This window comes from Artemia franciscana, chromosome 11, assembly GCF_032884065.1.
Source record: "Artemia franciscana chromosome 11, ASM3288406v1, whole genome shotgun sequence".
NCBI classification, from domain to species: domain Eukaryota; kingdom Metazoa; phylum Arthropoda; class Branchiopoda; order Anostraca; family Artemiidae; genus Artemia; species Artemia franciscana.
In genome coordinates this window covers 41,175,688-41,201,032 of record NC_088873.1, presented here as the reverse complement: position 1 = coordinate 41,201,032, position 25,345 = coordinate 41,175,688, and the positions used below count along the sequence as shown (strand labels likewise).

The following is a 25,345-nucleotide window of genomic DNA, read 5'->3' as shown; positions in this document are numbered from 1 at the left end:
AGGTTAAAAAACAAAATTGATCTGCGATCATTGTTTTTCCTGTGAATATCTCAAAAATTTATTTTGATTATGGTGATATATTGCGTTAAATGATAAGTTTTTTATTTGTTTGCTAGCTAAAAGATCAGATTGCCACTCAAGGGGCCTTTTAATATCAGATTTTGATTATAAAGCAAATAATAAGTTTTTTGGAATGCTTTGCTAGCTAAAAGCTTAATTTACCACTTGAAGGGGTCTTTTAATGCTTATTTCAAACATTAACTTTAATATTAAAGCAAATATTAAGTTTTTTCGATTATTTTGCTAGCTAAAAGATCAACTTACTACCCGAGGGGCCTTTCAACGCCAATTCCAAATATTAAGTTTCAATATTAAAGCAAATATTAAGTTTTTCGATTATTTTCCTAGCTAAAAGATCAACTTACTACCCGAGGGGCCTTTCAACGCCAATTCCAAATATTAAGTTTCAATATTAAAGCAAATATTAAGTTTTTCGATTATTTTCCTAGCTAAAAGATCAACTTACTACCCGATGGGGCTTTCAACGCCGATTCCAAATATTAAGTTTCAATATTAAAGCAAATATTAAGTTTTTTCGATTATTTTGCTAGCTAAAAGATCAACTTACTACCCGAGGGGCCTTTCAACGCCGATTCCAAATATTAAGTTTCAATATTGAAGCAAATATTAAGTTTTTCGATTTACTAGCTAAGTGATTAACCTGACACGAGGTGCCTAACGCTGATTCCAAATATATTAATTGCTGCCTTCGCAAATTCACCCCAGTCCCCTCCTTATGAGGCTAGATGTAGTCCTAAACTATATACTAAGTCTTGCTGCTTTTTTAAAGTGCTCTTTAAAAGTTGGCTTTATTTGGAATTATGAACAAACTGTTATTGGGACATAAGCACAAAGATAATGCAAGCCTACAAAGTCAGCAAAGTTTTTAGCATAGAGCTCTTTACTATATGTAGCTTCAAGGAGGGAGGGGGTTGGGGTGTATCTGTGAAGGTAGCAATTAGAATATATAAAATTAGCGTTAAAAGGCTCATCAAGTGGTATAATCTACTAGCTATCAAAGTCATTGTAAAGCTGATTGAACTCTAAAAATATAAATTTGAATTCTCTTTTCAGACAAAAAAAGCTGTGAAAGGTGAGATGACAAGCCCCTTCTTTGAAACTATAAAGATAGCTGGTGACATTCAAGTACGCCAAAGTGGATCTACCTTTGAAGCGACTGTTGAAGTTGGCAAAGACGTTTACGATTTGACGGTATGTATACGCTGCAAGTGTTTCAAAGTTGATAGCTGATCGTAATTCAGTTTAATGTTACAATTATAGACTTAGTACCTGAATAGATACCAACCGATATTCAAAGACAATTAAAATACGTAAACAGGTATTATAGAAGAACGTTTAATATTTATCTATTTATTTCTATCAAAATAGAGGAGTATATAAAGACGTAAAATAAATTGCAAAAATACTTCAACAGAAAACTTAATATGCAACTTGGCATTTATTCTGCAACTTAACACAATGTTTAGTTTGACTATTTTCTAGTGTCTATTCTATAATGTTTATTAGTATCGTAACCATTATTATAACGGGTGGGGCTGCCAAACATATTGCCATTGCCGCAAGGGCCCATTGATTCAACCCCTCCCCCCAAAGAAAAACTATTTGGGGACTAGGGGCTAATCCCATCCTTATCATTTACTCTTCCATTTGGGATCCTAGCCTCCATAAATATATCCTCCAGCTAAGATCTAATTTACAAAATGTTTCCAGTCCCTATCTAATCACAGCTGGATATTTTTCTATTCGATATCTTACGTTTCCAAGTCCCTTTAATATTTTTGGGTATTTTATTTTGGGTGTTTTCAAGGTTGTCGCGACACTTCACGTTGCCCGGGCAACGTAGGTCTAGTTATCATTATTATTTGCTCACTATTATTATTATTAATATCTGCTCATTATTATATTATTACATTTGCTCATTATTACATTATTATTTTCTCACTATTATTATTATTAATTGTCTATTATTACATTTGCTCATTGTTACAATATTATTTGCTCAATGTTATTGTTATTGGTTGATTTTCATAATAGGTTGATTTTTGGGTAATTAGGAAATCAGCTCTTTTAATTCGAGTGAGATAACTTCAAATATTCCCAATTCTTGCAATAGCTTCAATAATCGTTTGTTTTTCTAGCTTTTTATAGAGGTTTGGTCAGCATCGGCTTAAACTTCGGAATCACTTCCTTTGTTTCTATAAATTTTACCTTTATATGCTACTTTTATTCCAGCCTCTCACGGGTCCATCCCCTTATAGCAGCTTTCAATCAACTCTAAGGGATGGGAATGAAAGGTGCATCCATTACGAGTCATTGATGCCCCAACCTTATATGCTAATTCATTACCTGTGACCCTGGATTGTCCTGGGATACTAATCAGTGTAATACGGTTACCATTGGATGCTAGTCTGTTTAAGGCTTCGTATCATTCCGGTTCACTTTTTTGTCTGCTTCAATACTCTCAAGAGCCTTATTGCTTGTTTGGTTATCATGCGTGATACAGATGTTCCTAGTAGTACTTCTCAATTTTTGTCATCTCTTAGCTGCCTGTTCTACCCCAATCACTTCAGCCTGAAATACCGTTGTGAATTCCCCAAGTGATAGCTTGTAATCCATTCTTTCATATCAGAGGTGTTATAGTGGATCACTTCTCTGTCCCTGCTTTGCCATGAGTTCTCGCTATTCATCAGTTTAGCAGATGAATTTCGTTATTTTGGTTTAACAGTGTTCTATTGCATTTCTTGCCTTTGTGACAGTCCAAAATTGCCTTTCTGGTTCTATCATTGGGAAAATGCCATCCTTGGGTCTCTGTAGCTCCCAGCACTTTAGCAGTAGTAAGTTGCATGCGTCTACGTGGTTTTTCATGTTCGACTCCATTACTGCTGTTTCTAATTTTATTGGTCTGAAATATTCAGCCTGACAGCACTTTTTTGTTGCTTTTTTCTCGAGAAAACTCTGTAGGTTGGAGTTCTACACGTAGTTCCACGGATGCGATGGGAGTTCTATTTTATGCTGCTGTGAACATTAGGCAGGCAATCGTTTGTACTCTTGGCAAAGGTGTCATAGGCGCCTGAATTTGAATCGTATTGACCCAGAATACTACACCATACGAAAGCACGGGTCGATTATTGCCTTATATAGATACGTGATCTTATTTGGAGCCAAGCTCCGGCTTTTCCGCACCTTTCTCTGGCACTGGATTAGGGAAGCTGATCTAGCTCAATTGATGATTGATTATGCTTTTCACATATTTCACCTTTTTTTTATCATTATCGCGTGACCATACATTTATAAAGCAAAAGGAACTCCCCAACTCCTTTTGTTTGTGAAAATTACCGCTTCACTCTTCTCAGAGTAAAGCAAAAGGAACTCCCCAACTCCTTTTGTTTGTGAAAATTACCGCTTCACTCTTCTCAGAGGCAAAACGCAGTTTATGTTTTTGTGCCCATATCTGAATCGTGTTTAACATATGCTATCCTAATTCAAACAGGGTTTTCAGATATCTGTCTCATAGGAGACACTAGATCATCAGCATATGCCTGAAAGTAGCCAGGACGTAATTCTGGAAGACTCAAACATCATTCATATCCACATACATATACGGAGAACTCACTCTTCCCTAAAGACTGCCTTTCTGAAAAGCTTTTGATCTATTCTACCCCATTTAGCTTAATGACTACTTGTCAGTTTCTGAGCATATAAGAATTCCTCCTAAGTCTGGGGAGCTCGCTGTAAAAAAAAAGAATCCAAAATAAAATCTTACTTTCAGGTGCTAGGCGAAGCAGAAAAAATGCCTAGTCATAGTAAAAGTGCAAGTTCATATGGGAACTCCACTTTTGTATAGTTTCATCTATTTTCTCGTCTTCCATGGATGTTTGTGTGGATTTAAAAGTGGAGCTATCAGCCGCTCCTTCTATATCTAAAAACATACCTAAGGCATAATCTTTTACTCCTATCGCTTGCTCTATGCGCTATCCCAGCGGATGTACAGCTGTTTCTGTAGAGCATCCTTTCTAAAAAAAAAATTGGATGAATTGAGCACCTTAGGCTTTAAATGGTCAAGAATCATCCACAACTTTTTTGACTTAAATCAGTAGTGGTAGTCCCCTATTCGTTGACAAGTAAAATATGTACTACTGCTCTCAGGGGTATCACGTGAAAGTTTTTGCCACTGCCCCCCCCCCCCTATATTTTCCAGGCAGAAAAGGTATATTTTACTTGAGAAGCACTGGAGGGCCTCCCACGCAAAAAATTGCGTGGAAAGCCCCGATCTATAATGCTTACACTAATGAATTAAAAATAAGGTTTTTTGATATATTGTAAATTCTTTGAACTCTCTTGGCTCTTCCATGAACACACAAAAGCAACTGCAAGTTATTTTTGTTGCGAGTTGTAGATTGACGGGTCCATCAATTCAAGATCATGATAATAGATCGTTTGTGAATTATGTATTTAACGTGATTGGATTGAGGACTGTAAACAAAAAGCAAAACAGTTCTCAAATTGTCTCTGAACAACCACGAGTCAAAAGAAGTGCTGTCTATAAATGTAAATGAGGTGAGGTGGAATATCGCTCAAAATTTCTCAAGCTTGTATGATCAATACTAATATAAAAATTCAAATTTGGAAAATGATAAAATGGGTAAATTGCACAGAAAATCTTAGAAAATGTTCTGTGAGACAAATGACGCATTTGGGAAAGATAAGTAATTATAAAAACAACTCGTAAAATATTTCAAATTGAGGAAGAAGCCACAAAAATGAAAGCCCCCCCCCCTTACATTTGCTTAGTACAACCCATAGGTAGGGGAAATTCATAGGTTTTCAGGTTTTTTGCGACAAATACTTATTCTTCTTTTTTAGGCTGGTCATATATTTGATGGGGAATCTCATCGTATTGAGAGCAAGGTAACTGCCCCGGATATGAAACCGGTCTTGCTAAAGGCAACAATCTCACTGATGCAAGTAGAGCGCCTCATTAAAATCGATATTAATTCAACTAAAGAACTGTCTTTAGAATTAAAGGTATTCTTTTATTATTCTCTTCACAGCAAGAACTTGGTGGATATTACATTATATTATTCTCATGATTATAATCAAGAAGTGTCGTTGCCATCTACATCAACTATCAATTCTAATCCTATATAACTTTTGGAGATAAGTTGAGATCATTCAGGTTGGCTGATATTTCATATCCACCCTACAATTGGTGCCCTCGGATTGTTTCTGTAATCCATAAAAATTTCTCATAAAGTGTACCCCCGCACAATTGGAGCCCGTTGAGCTTTTTCGAAATTTTACCCTTCCCCATGAAAACTCTTGCATACTGCACTGTGGATTGGTGAGAAATTTAGGTTTTATCAGATTTTATCCTCATGCAAAATCAAATGAATTATGCAAGTATGAAATCACACGGACACACATAATGAGAAAATTTTAGGGATTACAGAAACAATCAAAGGACACCAATTACAGGGGGGGGGGAGGATGTTGGCAATTGTTCTCTTAGATTTTGAAAAATATTCTTCGGTTTTGAAATTTCTAAATGAGCTTTTTTCGCATCTCCCTTCAGATGTGTTTTCACAAAAATGGGAAAATACACAATAAATATAATATTTGTCTATTATCTATTATCGTCACAAGCTATTATTTATCCATTTTTCGATTTGATCATGAAAAGTGATAGTTCAGTTACGTTGTATATTAACGTGTTGTCAGTATTCATTTCATTAACTATTGATATTTTTCCTGACCCTTTGCTTTAGTACTGCCTGCAGGAGGCAGTATGTCACAAAATAACGTGACTATGTGGGTCATATTTTCATATTAATATATCACATAAGAAAACGCCTTTAGCTTTTATTTGGCTAGAATCTGGCAAAGAGTAAGCCACATTTTTGAATCTCTCGCTCCTTGCTATGTTTTTTCTCTGTGTCATTAGAAATATTGGCCTGCTGTCAAAAATGCAGTTTCTTACAAAAAAAAATGAATCTTACTTTAAAACAATCACTTCTTAAAAGAGCCCTAGAACATTCAATTTCTAACCGAATTCAATTTCCAATTGCAGAAACTTGAAGACCGTCTCTCAAGTTTCTACGTCCTTCCTTTCTTTGCTGAGTGGCCAGGGAAACGAGAATAATATATGGGAGCTGGGCTTTGAAAAGGACAACTAGGATCGTGGCTTTGACCTCCCACCTAGTTTGATTTATTACTGATTACCCATTCTTTAAATGTTGTGATATTATGAATGGGAGGGTCCTCTCCACCACAGAGGTCGATCGGATAGGGACCTCCCAGAAAATAAGGATTTGACATTGACTCTTACTTTACACTAATAAGGTTTCGACCTGACAAACATTTCTGTTAGCTATCGTGGTGACAAGGAGCTGGAGACCCCTCCCCACTCATGGTTCAAATTGGGATCGGACAAAAAAAAAAGCCCAAAGACTCTACTAGTTAAAAAAAAAATCGAATTTCTAATTCTTTCTATTTTCAAGTTATAGACTACTCATCACGAGAGAAAAAAATGTAAATCTTTGAAATACTAATCTGCACTACAATTCACAATTTTTTTTTTTATGATAACATCTTTATTCTTTAAGGTAGTTGTGAAAACCCACGGGATCACTGGTGGTTTTTTTTTTTTTTTTTTTTTTTTTTTTTTTTTTTTTTTTTTTTTTTTTTTTTTGCTTGATTTGTGAATATTGAGACATATCATTCTCATTTCCCATTGCTTATATTCTTTGATCGGTTATATATTCTTTTTTTGTAGTTAAAACAATCACACGATGAATTTCTCTTCTACTCTTTATTCACATGGGATAAGTCTCACCACGATAAAATGATTGTTGTCCAACTTAGTAACACCATGCAGTTATTTGAGTCCTCTGTATCATATCCAGGAAGAAAGCTAGAGCTTTCAATTTCAAAAGACGTATCAAAATTCGTTGGAAGTCTCTCCTGGTCTGAAGCGAAGAAAGTGAACATCTTTCTATATCATACTGTTGAAGAAAATAGCCAGCGCATTAGAGGAAAATTAGAAACACCTTTTGTAGATTATGAAATTGTGGAAATTGATGGAAAATATGAAAAGGATGACTCCAAGTTCGGCTTAGAGGTGAGTGCTTGGTACCATTTTGCACCAGCTAAAGAGCTTTGCTTTACGTTTGTTTATAATTCACAAACAACTGTTGGAAGTTCTGTAATTTTTAACTCCTTTTTCTTAATTTCTGGATTTTCGTTAATTTAATTGTCCTTATCAATTTAATTCCCTTTCCTTTTTTCTTTCAATTAATTTTCTTAGTTAGGTGAGTCTTAGTTGAATCGTGGTATTTTCGTTTTCCTCAACTCACCAACATTTTGTTTGTACTTTTGTCATATGAATTTTTATAAGATTTTAGTGCATTTTTCCACTATTTCCGAATGTTCAATTCCTTCCAAGTTTGATCAGTATTTGCACGTCTGATGACACTGCAATAAAAATTTGCCCGTCTTGTATTACTTCCCTCCCATCCCCTTTAATGTTTTTCATCAATCATCTGCTGACTGAAAATAGAGACGCATAAGTGACTATAGTGAGTATAAGTAATGTGACAGCAAAATTAAAATAAAAGTTTGTGTATATATATATATATTTTTTGATGATATTAATTTTTCAAATTCGTGAGTCATTTTTGACCACTACTGAATGTTCAATTACTTTTAATTTTATCAATATAATGAAAAAATTTTTGTCTTGAGAAGACAGAAGACCTTTTTTTACCCTTATAGAAGACAAAAAAGTCAAGAATAATAATTATAAGAAATTCAAAAACAAAAATATTCAAAACGGACTAAAAAGCAGATTGTTTTCTGAAGAATCTGTTCATTGAAGTGAAAAAGAGGGGAGCAAAATGGTTTGGAGTTCACATAAATTGATCTTTTAACTTTTTTTCTCAACTCGCCGGCTTCTTTATTTATGATGTTGCATATAAATAGATTGTCAGGTTTACCGACTCTTGAACATGCAACATATAATGGTCCATGGGAAAACAATCTGTATTCAGATCTATACCTCATGATTCTAATGATTGCCCTTGAGCTTTGTTGATGGTGATTGCTAATCGACCATTCCCTGTCCCGGTGTCCCGATCGTCATTTACATCCCCCTGTTTCCCCCGGTGTCCCCGTTGTAGTTGTGTCCCTGTGTCCCGGTCGTCATTTATATTCCCTGTGTCCCGGGTCCCGGTCGTCATTTGTATCCCGGTGTCCCGGTCTGTATATACATTCGTTTTTTAGTTTTGTTTTTCTCCTTTATTTTTTTCCTTTTTTTTTCTTTTTTAGCTTATTTAGATTTTTAGATTTTTTAGTTTTTTTATTAGTTTTTAGTTTTTTTTTCTTTTTAGTTTTTTTGTCCCGGTCGTCATTTATATCCCCCTGTTTCCCCCGGGTCGTCATTTATACTCCCTGTGTCCCGGTGCTTTGTTGATTGCTAATCGAACATTCCTTTTGTCCTGGTCGCTTTCTCTTTGAGTGTCGTCATTTATTTTTTTCTTTTTTAGTTCTTTTAGTTTTTACCTTTTTTAGTTTTTTTTAGTTTTTAGTTTTTTTAGTTTTTTACCTTTTTTTAGTTTTTTTAGTTTTTTTTAGTTTTTTAGCTTTTTTATTTTTTTTATTAGTTTTTAGTTTTTTTGTAGTTTTTGCCTTTTTTTTAGTTTTTTTAGTTTTTTAGCTTTTTTATTAGTTTTTAGTTTTTTTTGTAGTTTTTGCCTTTTTTTAGTTTTTTTAGTTTTTTAGCTTTTTTATTTTTTTTATTAGTTTTTAGTTTTTTTTGTAGTTTTTGCCTTTTTTTTCTCTTTGAGTGTCGTCATTTATTAGTTTTTTCCTTTTTTTTTTAGTTTTTTATTGGTTTTTACCTTTATTTTAGCTTATTTTTCAGTTTTTTCCTTTTTTTTAGTTTTTTTTATTTTTTATTTTTTTTAGTTTTTTACCTTTTTTTAGTTTTTTTAGTTTTTTAGCTTTTTTACTTTTTTTATTAGTTTTTAGTTTTTTTTGTAGTTTTTGCCTTTTTTTAGTTTTTTCAGTTTTTTTTTTAGTTTTTTATTGGTTTTTACCTTTATAGTTTTTTTAGTTTTTTAGCTTTTTTATTTTTTTTATTAGTTTTTAGTTTTTTTGTAGTTTTTGCCTTTTTTTAGTTTTTTCAGTTTTGACGTCACCTGATCCAGTTTTTTCAGGTGACGTCACCTGACACATCCATCCATCCATCCATCCACAGACAACTTATTTTTATATATATAGATATATAGATAGATATATATATATATATCTACTAGCTGTTGGGGTGGCGCTTCGCGCCACTCCAACACCTAGTTGGTGGGGGCGCTTCGCGCCCCCCCCAAGCCCCCCCGCGCGCGTAAGTCGTTACGCGCCATAATAGTTACGCGCCATTGTAGTTGTGTCCCTATGTCCCACCTGTGAATATAGATATATATATATATATATGGTTTTAACTACGTAAAACTTGCGAATATACAACATTCTTTGCTGTCCCATTGTCTTTGCATATAAATAGATTGTCAGGTTATCCCCCTGTTTCCCCCGGTGTCCCCGTTGTAGTTGTGTCCCTGTGTCCCGGTCGTCATTTATATTCCCTGTGTCCCGGGTCCCGGTCATCATTTGTATCCCGGTGTCCCGGTCTGTATATACATTCGTTTTTTAGTTTTGTTTTTCTCCTTTATTTTTTTCCTTTTTTTTTCTTTTTTAGCTTATTTAGATTTTTAGATTTTTTAGTTTTTTTTATTAGTTTTTAGTTTTTATTTCTTTTTAGTTTTTTTGTCCCGGTCGTCATTTATATCCCCCTGTTTCCCCCGGTGTCCCCGTTGTAGTTGTGTCCCTGTGTCCCGGTCGTTATTTATATTCCCTGTGTCCCGGTCGTCATTTGTATCCCGGTGTACCGGTCTGTATATACATTCGTTTTTTAGTTTTGTTTTTCTCCTTTATTTTTTTCCTTTTTTTTTCTTTTTTAGTTTATTTAGATTTTTAGATTTTTTAGTTTTTTTATTAGTTTTTAGTTTTTTTTTCTTTTTAGTTTTTTTGTAGTTTTTACCTTCTTTTTAGTTTTGTTAATTTTTTTTTTTACTTGTGTCCTGGTCGTCATTTATACTCCCTGTGTCCCGGTGCTTTGTTGATTGCTAATCGAACATTCCTTTTGTCCTGGTCGCTTTCTCTTTGAGTGTCGTCATTTATTTTTTTCTTTTTTAGTTCTTTTAGTTTTTACCTTTTTTAGTTTTTTTTTAGTTTTTAGTTTTTTTAGTTTTTTACCTTTTTTTAGTTTTTTTAGTTTTTTAGCTTTTTTATTTTTTTTATTAGTTTTTAGTTTTTTTGTAGTTTTTGCCTTTTTTTTTAGTTTTTTGTACTGGTCGCTTTCTCTTTGAGTGTCGTCATTTATTAGTTTTTTCCTTTTTTTTTTAGTTTTTTATTGGTTTTTACCTTTATTTTAGCTTATTTTTCAGTTTTTTCCTTTTTTTTAGTTTTTTTTTATTTTTTATTTTTTTTAGTTTTTTACCTTTTTTTAGTTTTTTTAGTTTTTTTAGTTTTTTAGCTTTTTTACTTTTTTTATTAGTTTTTAGTTTTTTTTTGTAGTTTTTGCCTTTTTTTAGTTTTTTCAGTTTTTTTTTTAGTTTTTTATTGGTTTTTACCTTTATAGTTTTTTTAGTTTTTTAGCTTTTTTATTTTTTTTATTAGTTTTTAGTTTTTTTTGTAGTTTTTGCCTTTTTTTAGTTTCTTCAGTTTTGACGTCACCTAATCCAGTTTTTTCAGGTGACGTCACCTGACACATCCATCCACACATCCATCCACACATCCATCCACAGACAACTTATTTTTATATATATAGATATATCTTCTATATATATAAAAATAAGTTGTCTGTCTGTGGATGTGTGGATGGATGTGTGGATGGATGTGTCAGGTGACGTCACCTGAAAAAACTGGATTAGGTGACGTCAAAACTGAAAAAACTAAAAAAAGGCAAAAACTACAAAAAAAACTAAAAACTAATAAAAAAAATAAAAAAGCTAAAAAACTAAAAAAACTATAAAGGTAAAAACCAATAAAAAACTAAAAAAAAAACTGAAAAAACTAAAAAAAGGCAAAAACTACAAAAAAAAAACTAAAAACTAATAAAAAAAGTAAAAAAGCTAAAAAACTAAAAAAACTAAAAAAACTAAAAAAAGGTAAAAAACTAAAAAAAATAAAAAATAAAAAAAAAATAAAAAAAAGGAAAAAACTGAAAAATAAGCTAAAATAAAGGTAAAAACCAATAAAAAACTAAAAAAAAAAAGGAAAAAACTAATAAATGACGACACTCAAAGAGAAAGCGACCAGGACAAAAAACTAAAAAAAAAGGCAAAAACTACAAAAAAACTAAAAACTAATAAAAAAAATAAAAAAGCTAAAAAACTAAAAAAACTAAAAAAAGGTAAAAAACTAAAAAAACTAAAAACTAAAAAAAAACTAAAAAAGGTAAAAACTAAAAGAACTAAAAAAGAAAAAAATAAATGACGACACTCAAAGAGAAAGCGACCAGGACAAAAGGAATGTTCGATTAGCAATCAACAAAGCACCGGGACACAGGGAGTATAAATGACGACCAGGACACAAGTAAAAAAAAAAATTAACAAAACTAAAAAGAAGGTAAAAACTACAAAAAAACTAAAAAGAAAAAAAAACTAAAAACTAATAAAAAAACTAAAAAATCTAAAAATCTAAATAAACTAAAAAAGAAAAAAAAAGGAAAAAAATAAAGGAGAAAAACAAAACTAAAAAACGAATGTATATACAGACCGGTACACCGGGATACAAATGACGACCGGGACACAGGGAATATAAATAACGACCGGGACACAGGGACACAACTACAACGGGGACACCGGGGGAAACAGGGGGATATAAATGACGACCGGGACAAAAAAACTAAAAAGAAATAAAAACTAAAAACTAATAAAAAAAACTAAAAAATCTAAAAATCTAAATAAGCTAAAAAAGAAAAAAAAAGGAAAAAAATAAAGGAGAAAAACAAAACTAAAAAACGAATGTATATACAGACCGGGACACCGGGATACAAATGATGACCGGGACCCGGGACACAGGGAATATAAATGACGACCGGGACACAGGGACACAACTACAACGGGGACACCGGGGGAAACAGGGGGATAACCTGACAATCTATTTATATGCAAAGACAATGGGACAGCAAAGAATGTTGTATATTCGCAAGTTTTACGTAGTTAAAACCATATATATATATATATATCTATATTCACAGGTGGGACATAGGGACACAACTACAATGGCGCGTAACTATTATGGCGCGTAACGACTTACGCGCGCGGGGGGCTTGGGGGGGGCGCGAAGCGCCCCCACCAACTAGGTGTTGGGGTGGCGCGAAGCGCCACCCCAACAGCTAGTATATATATATATATATATATATATATATATATATATATATATACATTTTTGCGCCTTATTCTCGCTTATATTCCTAGATCCATGAGAAACAAAGATGTCTACCTTTTATTCTGTTTTGGAAACGAGTTTTTTGAAAAAAAAATGTTTGTGCTTATTATTGTTATTATATTTCATTAAAGTAAGCTCTAGTTTTAAAAGTCAGGTTTAAATTATTGCATTTTTCTATTTGCAACAAATTTTATGAATATGTCTTTTGTATGTATGATGTAAATACGTAAAGCCAGGAGTCTACTAATGTAAAAAATATCTTTTAAATGTTGTCAACTTCTTTGATGCTGTGGAATGAAATCTTCCTGGTCAGCTCTAGTTAGGTGACGACAACAACTCAATGACCTGTAGAATATAAATTACAGGGGTTGTTTTTCTTTTCAGCCTCTGATTGGCTACAAAGGAAAGACAGGTGAATACAAAAAATAATATAAATTGTAAAAAAGTAAATTGTGACGATTTCTTTTAGCTTCTTGATGGCTGGTTTTTCTCCTCCATGCACGTATTAAACTCTATATGTATAAGTATATCTATATGCATCAAGTAACATTGATGCGAGGGTGCTTAAGATGATGCCTGCTCCACCATATGCAGATCCATCAAGGAATCCGAAGTTGAAAAAGGAGAATGAAGAGTTGTCCGGAACAGTTTTAATCTCTTAGCCCTCCGCAATTTTGTTGACTCGATTTTCAGAAACGCACATGATGTCAATGCTGTAACGCAGAAATTCCCCAGCGATGAATAACTGGGTCGTCTGGCATTTATCGAATTTTCCGAAAGAGCACCTCAGCTTGTTGGTTTTTAAACAAGGTGCCGATGAAACCTTCGACTTATCACTTGCCGAGAATGCCATAGCATGGGTTGGACTCTTTACATTAACTTGCATTTGGATGTTTTGTGGAACTACATTTAACCGTGCAGGCCTCCAATCCCCGATGGCACACTGCGGTTTAGCCTAGCCAGAATTGGGATAGGCAAATCCAGCCGTTTCCTCCTGACTACTATGATAAGGACACCGTAGTGAGATTTCTCCCATGTTTAACTAGGGACGTAAGGCTAGACTAACCATACGGGGGGGGGGGCCATATCGCCTAAACCATCAGGACCATCTATATATATATATATATATATATATATATATATATATATATATATATATATATATATATATATATATATATATATATATATATATATATATATATACGGGAAAATTTGCATCCTGTGACATTCTCGCCTAAAAAAAACAATCTAGATAGGTCAGAAGTTTAAAAAAGTTCGTTAAGAGCCTCAATTTTGGAAAAAAAGATTCATGTCAGTGACCATCATTTTTGTACACATCATAGCTGTATTGCAATGACTTTTTAACACTTATTAAAATTGAAATTTTCATGCATGGAAAAGCTTACATTAAATTATTGACAGAGAAACTTAGTACTATAATGAGCTTTAACTATTAGTATGTGTGTATAAGCCCAATCGCTCTCTGGTTTTTAGTCATAAAAGAAGTTTTCTTACTTTCAGGTCTTAAGTAAATGGAAGTCAGACGAACTAGCTGTCTCATTATCTAGCCTTCAAGATGAAGAGTCTCTCATTTATGCTGTCTTAGCAACGTCTAACCTTAAAGACTTTGAAAAGCTTGGTGGCAAATTGTCATATATAGTCAGTGACAGTGAAAAAAGACTTAGTATTTCAACTTCTTTGAATGATAAAACTTCAACCCTTCAAGGAACACTTGCCAAAAGATTCGACAATTTGCAAAAGTTCTACAAAGGAGAAATCAAGTTTTTGACCCCATTTACGGATCCTTTTATAACTGAAATGATGTATTTGCATGAATTCGGCAAACTGCATGCTGGGTTTGGTATCAATATTGCGGATATTAATGTCTTAAAATTAGGATTGGATGGGGAGCTCAATAGCAATATATTACACGGAATTCTTAACATTCATTCAACTATGCGAGGGTATGAAGATTTTCTTCTTTCTGTTAAGTCATCTTTGCATAATGGTGAAAGAAACTATGTTTTGGAAAGTAATTTAAATAAAAAACATATAAAGGCTGAAATAATATCAAACAGTTTGGAAAATAGAAGATCTTTTCAGTATAGTCTGAGAGGCCGACTTGAAACGCCTTTTGCGCCAACATTAACTGGGCATTTAATCCACTCATATAACAACGGGAAAATATCAACATCAGGAGAGTTATCTGTTGAAAATAAGCAAATAGCGTTGTTAGACATTGATGGTACTTATTTATCTTTGTCGAAGTTAGATGTCTCCGTTTCTGCATTGGTTCCTGGATATAATATAACTTCCAAGTTGAAGAATGTTTTCCATGGGGCTAAAGTCAGTACTGGTATAGAGACATCTATTAATGGGAGGAATTATTTACTCTTAACTGAAGGGAATAGTCAGTCTGATAGAAAATCAAAAATAATGTATGGAAAATTGAAATTCAGCTCACCCTCAATCCCAGAAACCGCTTTCCATACTGAGTATACGAAAAAAATAAATAGTATTTCCTCATTTATCCAGCTAACTTATGGTCCTACCAAACATTTATTGAATTCAAAAATTGTTTTGAAAAATGCCCTCAACTTTGAGGGTGTATTGCAACTAGACTCTCCGTTCATACACACTGATATTAAGATTAAGCAACTCTGGAATAGTCGGAAGGTAACTCATGATGTGCTATTAGCAACTTCCGGCGATTCTGTGGAGTTTGCATCCTTATTCGATATTAAGAGTGAAAGAGATGGTATTAGAATTGCTGGTAGTGGATCAATATCAACCACTTGGAGTGAGGATGTGAAGTTCAATTTAAATTATGCAAATAAAGATGGTGAATATAAACCAGAGATCACTATCACCTATGGTAAATCAAAATCAGTGAAATTGGTGGGAATTCTCACTAATAAAGACAAATTAATTAGTTTAAATGGCTCAATATTGCCAAATTTTTGTGATCCTGTAACATTATCTGGATCATTTGACAATACAAAACCTCAAACATCCTTGATAACAATGTTTGAATGGCAAAAGGGCCGGAAGATTGAGTTTGACTATAAAGGTATATTTTCTTATGTTTCTAGCGACATTAGAGTTTCGCTAAAAACACCTCTTCAGGAATTCCATAATTTGGGATTTATCATGAGCCATGACCTTTCTAGTGCTGAAAAACGAGTGAGGTTAATTACAAATGTTGACAATGTGAAGCTTGAGCTGCAGAGCAGAGCTGGCAGTGCAGCAACTAAAATGTTTTCTGAGTTCTCTCTCTTCACTCCTATTCGTGGCTTTGAAGTAATTGGAGCAAACGGTGTTGTAGACTTCAATTCTAAAAAAGCTGAATTTGTCATAAAATTTGCCAAACAAGAAATTAAGGCTGTGGCTTCCTACCGCAAAATAGGTGATAAAATACTAGGCTATCTGAAATACACAAATCCATTTTCTATAAGCAAATCACTTTCTCTTGATTTGACCTATGATTCAGCAAGAGATAAGAAAATTCAAGCTGTAGTTCAAACAGATAAATCTCGCTCCGATATTCTGATCAGAGTTGCAACGTCATCAGCTGCTACCGAAGTTGAGATAACTGCTAACACTCCCATCAAAGGTCTCGAAAAGATTGCCGTAAAAGGAAGCTATGACGCCAAAAAACGTTCTCTACTTTTAAATGCTCGCAAGAATTCTGCTGAGATTATCTTTCAAGCAAAAAATCCGTCTGGTCTACTGGAAATGACGTTATCCACACCCTTTGAAGCTGCTAGTAATATGGTTTTTTCTGCGCAGTACACTGACAGATCGCTAGAAGCATATGTTGGACGTAATGCTCACAAATATACGATCAGTGCATCTTATAAAATGAAGCAGAACAGGTTCGAAGCTACCGGCACTTTAACAACCCCTTTCAAAGAGATGGAAAAGGTTACAGCAGCCCTTGATTACGACTGGTCAAACGAAATTAATAATGGAAATATAGTATTTCAAAAAGATACTAAAAAGATCGAAGTAACTGGCTCTTTTAATATACAAAGTTTATTAATGCCCTCTATTTATGTCATTATTCATGAAGGCCCTCTAATATCCAAAACTGAAGTTAGTATTAACTATAATATTAAAGACACTATAAAGACAGTGGAAATGAAGCTGGTTTACGACTCTAATATTTACCATTTATCGGGAGCTGCATCAGTGGAGCCACGAGATGGATACTTACATTTATTATTTAATACGCCTCTTCTTCAAAGGTTTGAGCTGAAAGCGAATTATGATATGAGATTGGTTCCTGCAAGATTTAACCTTTTTTTTCAAAAAGGGACAAGTAAAATTGTAAACATTGATGTTGATGCGGATTTAGTGCATGTTTCAGCCAATGCATCAACAGTAATCCCTGGATATGAAAATTTATCATTAAATGCAAGCATTGAACGTGCGAAAACGTCCAAATTTAATTTGCATGCAAGTAAGAATGCCGATGTTTTTGAAATATTTTTTGAAAATACTGATGATAGTTATTTGATTACTCTTAAAACTCCATTTGAAGGTTTGAGATCATTTTCTATTGAAGGTACTAGAAAAACATCTCCTGAAAAGATCTCATACAATCTAAACATAGCGAAAGGTGTGCATCATCTGTCGCTTGCTCTCAGTGGTTTTATGAGTATCAAGAAATCTGATCTTAGAGCAGCTGTGTCATCAAATATTCCCTTTTTGGAAAACTATGGTTTAAGGCTTGAATATGATTTTTTGAAGAAGATTAGTGGCAGTCTGGTGGTAGAAAGAAACAAGACAAAAACAACCCTAAGTGGTAAGTTTTTTTGTAGTAAATATCCCCATTTGAGAGCAAAGACCTCGTATCTAAAATTTCTTTTCTTGTGAAAATCCCCGTTATAAATATCTAAATAATCAGCTTTGATATACGTGTCTTGGTCTAGACCACACTTCTATTTGCAGCATTGCGCCACTGTTCTCTTACTAATGATGTCGTATTCTGAATGTTTGCATTCATTTTCATAAAGTGTTTCCGGTCTCCAGAATAATTTGAACAAATGTAGATATGAAGATTTTGCTACCCATAAGCTCTGCTTAGCAATTACAGGGATTTATTTATGATTAATCCTGACTTGGCCTACTCTCAGAGGCATTCCTAGGGCTGGTGGTGCCCAGGGCGAAATTAGTTACAGCAACCCTCCCGACTCAAATATAAGCAAAAAAACAAATCAACGTGAAAAATTGGATCAAAGTGGGCAATTCCCCATTCGCGGTGCCCCCAAGCCTCGATGCCCGATGCAACTACCCCAGTTGCTCATCCCCCATAGGAATGGCTCTGCCTACTCTTGGTTATTTTATTGATGGTTTGTTGGTTTTGGCTGTTTTCGATTAATATTGAGCAATTGTGTAAGAGTTGTGACTCATTCATGTGCACGTTTGATAATCATTCAAGGAAACGGGCCTCTATTTTTTTCTTTTTTTAGATTTCATTAAAATTTACTAATTCTTTTTTTTTGTGTATGTGTGACAATTCAGTAACAGCTATTTATGTATCAGCTTACTTAACTCAGATCTTTCTGAGCCAGCAGTGCCGCATAGGACGTCGACAAAGCCTCTGGCGGCTGCAGTGATATCTTCCCATTGTGGAGTGAGTGAAATGTTGGCCTCTTTCAGGTCCCGATCATACTGCCTCTGCAGTTTGTGCTTTGGTCGGCCTCGTCTTCGTCTTCCCTCAGGCTGCCACTGATACACTCTTGAGGGCAGTCTGTCTTCGGGAATGCGTAGAACATGACCCAAATATGTCCATCTTCGTTTCTTCATAACTTCGTTCACTATGGGCTGAAAGCTTTAGCGTAAAGACCGAGGGATTGCGGAGGGGACAACCCATTTCATATACGGAGTAATTTCTGTTCGTTTTAAGTTTTAATGTCGCTCCTTACTTTCAGCTAAAAAAATTAGTTTTTTGTATTTAATTTGTAATCTAATTCATCCCTATTTCACTATTATTTCCTTGACTTTACTACTTATCCATCCTACCTCTCACTCGACATTCCATAGCTTTGCACTTTTCTAATTCCTCATATGCATAATTTTTTCTCTCCTATTATATTTTATCTACCTATTTCCTAAAAATATTTTTTGTTTTTACAATTTCTCCATTCATACGATTCTCCATCCATTACTTTACCATAAAACAATTTCAAAATTTTCATTCTAGCTACCCATGGCGGCAAGGGGCTGCTCCCATTCATTAGGCTTATAACGTATAACATTACAATACAAATTTACAATGCATATACATTTTTGTACTTTAAATACTTTCAATTTTATTAAAACATTTTTCAATTTTCTTGAAATACTTTTGACTACATTTATATAAATAAAAAAAATAAAGAAATATAATATTTTTATTTTATTTTCTTACATCACATTTCAACAGATTCTACTCTCGCCGGACCTAGCGTTATTGGGTAGCTACAACAATCCTCAAATAAGAATTTCCAAAAATGAAATATTTCACAATCCAGGCGAATCGTATTCCCCTTAATATATAAAATAAATTCCACTAATTTGAAATAAGTTTCAAACAATCATTTAAAAAAATGACTTCAAGTCTAAACTCTATAATCTAAAAATTCACGCAGAATTCTATACTATTTCTACATTCCCTAAAAATTTAATCAATCTTAAACCCCATTTAAAAATTCTAATCAAATATCGAACTCTAAATTCAAGCACTTCATATAAAGTTCGAAATATTTAACTTAAAATTTATATTTATTCCGTAAATATATATTAATAAATAACCATATATTTTTTTACCAAAATTAAAAGCTCCCTTTTCTAATCTTCTACCTAAATCCTTACCACAAAATTAAAAAATAAAAATTACACAAATCTAAAGTCTTAATGCTTTAAACGCTATACTTTTTCTCAACTCTGCTTTTGTTTTTTCCTTTGTAACAACACATACTCACCCACCAAGGGACAAAAAATATTTCTTTTTAATTTAGACGAAATACTTCCTCAATTTTCTTACACTTCATAATCCTTACCCTTTTCCATTCTGTTTCCAACCGATTTATCATATCATAACCTTCTTTCTGCTTTTCTTTTGGTTTTCACGCGTAATAACAAAAATGCGAGATTATATACGCAAATACCCTCATTTAAGCCTCTTTATCTACTTTTTGGTACATAGCTCTCTCTCAGTCAACTTCATCTTTTTTGGTTATAACACTTACTAACAACTTCCTCAGTCCTGCTATATTTGTTTCTTGTTTTTTACATTTAAATATTATGTGACACTGCGTTTCTAGTTTTTATCTCGCATAGTTTACATAATCCATTACTAGCACTCATATTCATCTTTACTTTCAACTCTTCCGTGGTTACCAAATTATGCATAAAGAAAAACCTGTGTCTTTTAACTTTTGGGGGCTTTCTGAGTAGCAAGCAGCTTTCTAGTATCTTGCAGCTTTCAGCAGGGAGCTTTCTAGTAGCATTGGCACCGGATACAAACTTCTGACTTAGAATAAAAAATAGTCCGACTTTCAGTCATCCAATTTTTAAGAAGTTTGTACCATTCAGGGGTGCCAACTTGGGGAGAGGGAAGCCCGGGGGGCGATTGCCCACCTCAATTTTGAAAAGTAACTTTTTTTGATATGATCATTAAAAAATAAAAAATAAAAATTCCTGCATAAGCTTTCCGCTACTGATACGATTGTAAACTGCCTATACTTACGGTGAATCTCCGAAATTGATGAATGTCCATATTCATCAGTGAACGTCCAAAATACTTGTTTTCTCCTTGGATTTTGTCAGCGTTGCCAGTCAAGTTTTTCAGTTTTATGCAAGGTTTAATGGTGACAGGTTAGGTTCGGTTGGGTTGGCTCATGTTTTTAACCCATCTTTAAGATTTATAAGCTAGTTTTACCCAACCTAACTTTAATTTTTACCATTAAAAATTGCATAAGACTTAAAAAGCTGAATTGCAAAGCTAATTTGATCCAAGTAGAGGAAAAGGAATTTCGGACATTCACTGATGAGTGTCGACATTCACCAGCTTTCGAACACTCACAATAACATCTATACTGGATGTTTTTAAAATTTACGTATTCTGTATAAATATTTTCTGTTTTCTGTATAAACAGTGTCACTGTTTAGTTTTTGATTGACTTGAAGTAGATGTCATTCGTGAACTTCCTACCGATACTTAAAAAAATGCTAAATATTTCGCTAAGAAATGTTTGCATTCTGGCTGTAGATAGTGGACGGCGCATGCATTACTTGAATTTATTACCAAGACATGAGCTAATGTATCAGTTATCGGCGCCAAAAACATATTTTTGACTAAAATTGAAAACGGTTTGACTTACAGTCTTCTAACATTCAAGAAGTGTTGATCATTCGCAGACACCAACTGGAAGAGGGCGGAGGGAGATTGCCCCAATATATTTCTTAAAATACTTTTTAGGTATTTTCGTTAAGAAAAAGAAAATGCCACACTATATTTTAGTGATTTGGTGCTGCTAATACCATCGTGAAGTGACTACTCTGGATGCTTTGAAAATTTCTATTTTCTTATAAACAGTGTTACCATCTAATTTGCTGTTGCGATAAAGTAGATGTCAACAGTGGATTATATACCAGCACTTAAAAAACTAATAAAAACTTCTCTAAGAAAAATTGGAATTCTGGCTGTTGGTAGCCAGTACATTATCAGGTTATACTAATTTTGACCAGCTTACCAGAAATTTGCTTAAATTTAACATTGTTTGTTTTTTGGGTTTTTTTTTTACTTTTTTGCTGTATTTTCCAAGCATATCATGCTTAAATGTTACAAATAATGATTTTATTTTAGTACATTTATTTAATTTGTCCAGTTAATATTAGAAATGTAAAAATTTAGAATGTTTAAGACAATATAAATGAAAAATTGGTTGTTGCAGATTTTGCTATTTACAGGTAAGAAGCTGTTCTCTTTTTGCCATCATTCCAGTTGTTGCTGTAAATAATATATATTCAAACTTATTTTTAGTATCATTTTCATTGTAGACTGTATTTTTATTTATCTGTTTTTTTTTTTCAAGAACAAAGCAAATGTAATGATATGCAAGAATCTAATTGATTTATTTGCTGATGAAGGGCCTCTTTTTTTAGTTAATTTTTCCATGAAAATTTTTAAAGAGAGTGTTTAAGGCTTTGGAAAACGAATCATGCTTATATTTTTGTTATAAAAAATAATGTTACTGGATAACTCTCAGATATATATTCAACACGGGGTATTTTATTCTCAAAATAGCTGGCACTACAAACAAGAAAAAAAAAACACAAAGTAAAAACAATTGGGAATTTTTTTTTCAAAACAGTGGAATTCAATTCAATGGAATTTCCCTACTGTTTCTACTTTGTGTTTGGTTTATATGGAAAGCCAGTGTAGTCTTAGTTGCTATTTTCAAGAAAAAAAAAGACTAAAATAAACCTTTTATTTATTTATTTTCTAACGCATCACTACAAAAAAAGGCAAGGAGACAGAATACGGAAGAAAATTTTAGAAGAGAGAGTTTAAAGATTTGAAAAACGAATCATGGTTATATTTTTAGTATAAAAAATAGTATTACTTGATTACTCTCAGATATATACTCAACGGGAGATATTTTATCTTCAGAATAGAATGCTAATAGACTAGCTTTCTATGTTGATAAATGAATTGAAAACAAGAAAAAAAAAGACTTCAATGAACTATTTATTTATTTTCTAGCCCGTCACTATAAATAAAATAAAAACAAGAAGACTGAGTACAATATAATACAAAAAGACAGAAAAAAATAGAGGGTAATACAAGACAAATACTTGAAACTACATAAACACTACGGCCACTGGAGGGACGACCATTCGCAACAGCCTTGCGTTAAAATTGCCAGTCGGTTTCGAAATACCTGACAGGGTTCTGTAACTTTATAATGAAGGCTAATATATGAATTACAGATACTCAATATGCGATTCTGGTCCTATTATTGCGTTGTTGAAAAAATCAGGTGAAACAATAGATTCCTGTCTCACTCCCTTATAAACCGGAAATGAAACATAAATATCACTCTGACTCTGAAGCTCTCCTATCAGAGAAGGATCGGCCCCCCTCTTATATGATTACAAAATATATTTATGAACAAACGAATCCTCCCTCCTTAGTTTTATGGCTATCTACCTTAGTTCTGCCCTAGGATGGATGGATGATAGACTATCTATCAACAAGTGAAAATGATATCGTTTTTTGTAAAATCCTGAATAAAGCTTATGCCAGCTTTACCTCTCACTCAGACTATCTGTCCTGGCTTTGTCTCCAATCAGCCATGGCTTGATGGCAACTTGATTTTAATGCAAAAATCAACGAAAGTCGACGAACGCTAAAAAGACTTTCAGAAACAATCGCTCAGTAGCGCATATGATTTCACATTATCCTTTCCTTGTCATATAATTTAACTGCGGAGTCAGTTATTTGCGATAGCTTATTGCTGTTAATTATCGAACGGAAAAGAAAGTTCAGCAGCGGCGAGTAAACAGGTTTCTCGTATACTTTCTCCTGTCGTAATATACTAAGCATCGTGTTCAATGTACTTCCTTCGTAATTCCGTAATCACAGTCAATTCGTAACAGAATTTTTAACGCACTCAACAGTCAGGCTAGTAAAGGTATTAAAGATGATGTCATTTCACTTCCTAGTAAGCAACATGAATTATTGTTTTCAATAAATGTAATCAAACAAATCTCACTTTTGTGTATGTATAATCTTAAGATAGATTCACTATATCAATAAGTCAAACGGAATCGATTAGGGGCGTAATTTCGCCGAAATCCTGGGGGTAGGCAAAGTAAGAGCCATTTTTTCCAAATCAAATGTAAAACTAAAGAAATAAGCAAAACTAAAGAAAAAACTAACAAGTAAAAGTAGAAAAAATTAAAAGTAAAACTAAAGAAATAAGCATGTTTGGTACCATAAATGTACTATTTAGTACTTTAAAAGTACTATAAAGGTACTTTATAGCACTATCTCATAGTGATATAATGGTAAATATGTACTAAAAAACTGATCTGTTTCTGTTGATACTTGAATTATGCAGGTTTATCTTAGGTTTGACAAGATGTTGGAAGAAACTAAATTTCAGCTGGGGGCAACCTGGTATCTGGGGGGGGGGCAAACCCAGGTCTGTGATTGGCAGCTCCCCCCCTTGCCCTATAGTAAATTACGCCACTGGAATCGATATTAATGAAAATTTCTCTTAATGCTCATGAAACAAACTTACTAAATAAACCGATGCTGTTTTAGGAAGTAACCAAGTTACTTCCTAAGGTATGATCTTATGTTCTAATACCAAAATTAGCCTTCTAGAAGCTATGCTACTAAATGATCTGTAATTTTTTTATAAGCTACGTACATGTATAACCTACTATTGGAATCAGGCATGAGCTTACATAGCCTAAACTTAGGAATTGAGGTTAAAATTGAACCTTAAAATTGAGGTTAGGAATGATTATTCGATTTTTCTAAGCGTTATGGCCGTCTAATTTTTGGAAAAGAATGTATTGAAGTACCAATTGCCCCAATTACCCAGAGAGCAAACTTAAGTGCATGCGCCCTTCTCTGATAACTAAATTGTTTATGCTTTTGTCTCCTTTCAGGGGACGTCGATGTTTTACCTAACGGTGCCACTGTGCGAGTTGTAACACCATTTATTGGGTATCGGGAAGTTGAAGTGTCTACTAAACTTGAAGAACAAAAAGCCGAGCTGAGCTTAAAAACTGAAAACAAGCTATCCAACTTCTCAGTTTCATTGTTCTTTGATGACAAAGAAATTGCTGCTACAATTCGAACATCCATTCCCGGATTTGAAATGCTAAGTGCCAAGGCTCAGTATGCTTTGACTGATGAAAAGAAATATTTATCTCTTACTTTATCTCAGAATAGTTATAAAATCGACATATCTAGTAGCATATCAATAAGAAATAGTGGATTGGATGTTGAAGCTTACCTTTCAACTTATCTTCGTGGCTTTGAAAAAATTGAATTAACCGGAATGTATGACAAAACGGAGAATAATGCTAAATTTGCAATGTCATTCCAAATGAATGCTGCTAGGTATGAAGCTTCCCTCGTAACTGTAAATAATAATGACTTCATTGATGTAAAGGCCACTTTCTCTACTCCACATAAATACTGGGAAGACGTTGTAATTGATGGTATTGTTAATAAGAATGAGAAAATCGCAAATTTCGTCATCGACCGTAACGGGGAAAAGAAGAAAGTTTCAGGGAAGCTTGATTATGAAGCGTCCAGTTTTAAAGCGACACTAAATACACCCTTCCAGGGACTTGAGATAATATCTATTGCAGCTAAATACGATGAGAGCTCTTTAGAGGCAGGACTCCATACTCCTTTTAAAGGGTTTGAAACGATTAGCTTTGGTGGTAGCTATGACTTTCAATCAGAAAGCAAAATGGCCCGTGTTATCCTGACCAAAGGTAATATAGCTTATTTTTAGTGTTTGTCGTTTTTTAACATTGATTTTTAAGCATGTATTATCTCAAGAGCTTTGAAGTAAACCAAAAAAATAGTAAGGCATTGTAGTAAAGTAAATAAGTTAAGTAGAGGAGAAGAAGTAGAAAATGAAAGGTAAAAGTAAATGTAAAGGCCTCCTTTTAAAATTTGTTTCGTTTATGGAGCTGAGGGAGGATGTAAGCATTTTAATTCTCAACAGGGGATTTGTATGAC

General features: G+C 33.6%; 1 protein-coding gene across 3 annotated transcripts in view; it reads left to right on the top strand.

Moving 5' to 3' along the window:
- Nucleotides 1-25,345, top strand: part of LOC136033229 (uncharacterized) — a 197,456-nt gene that overhangs the window by 86,875 nt on the left and 85,236 nt on the right. For all 3 annotated transcript variants that reach the window (XM_065713941.1, XM_065713942.1, XM_065713943.1), the window contains 5 exons: nucleotides 1,135-1,272; nucleotides 4,945-5,106; nucleotides 6,854-7,198; nucleotides 14,104-17,389; nucleotides 24,256-25,095. In XM_065713941.1, the coding sequence (XP_065570013.1) occupies nucleotides 1,135-1,272; nucleotides 4,945-5,106; nucleotides 6,854-7,198; nucleotides 14,104-17,389; nucleotides 24,256-25,095 (4,771 nt within the window). The remainder of the gene's footprint in view (nucleotides 1-1,134; nucleotides 1,273-4,944; nucleotides 5,107-6,853; nucleotides 7,199-14,103; nucleotides 17,390-24,255; nucleotides 25,096-25,345) is intronic.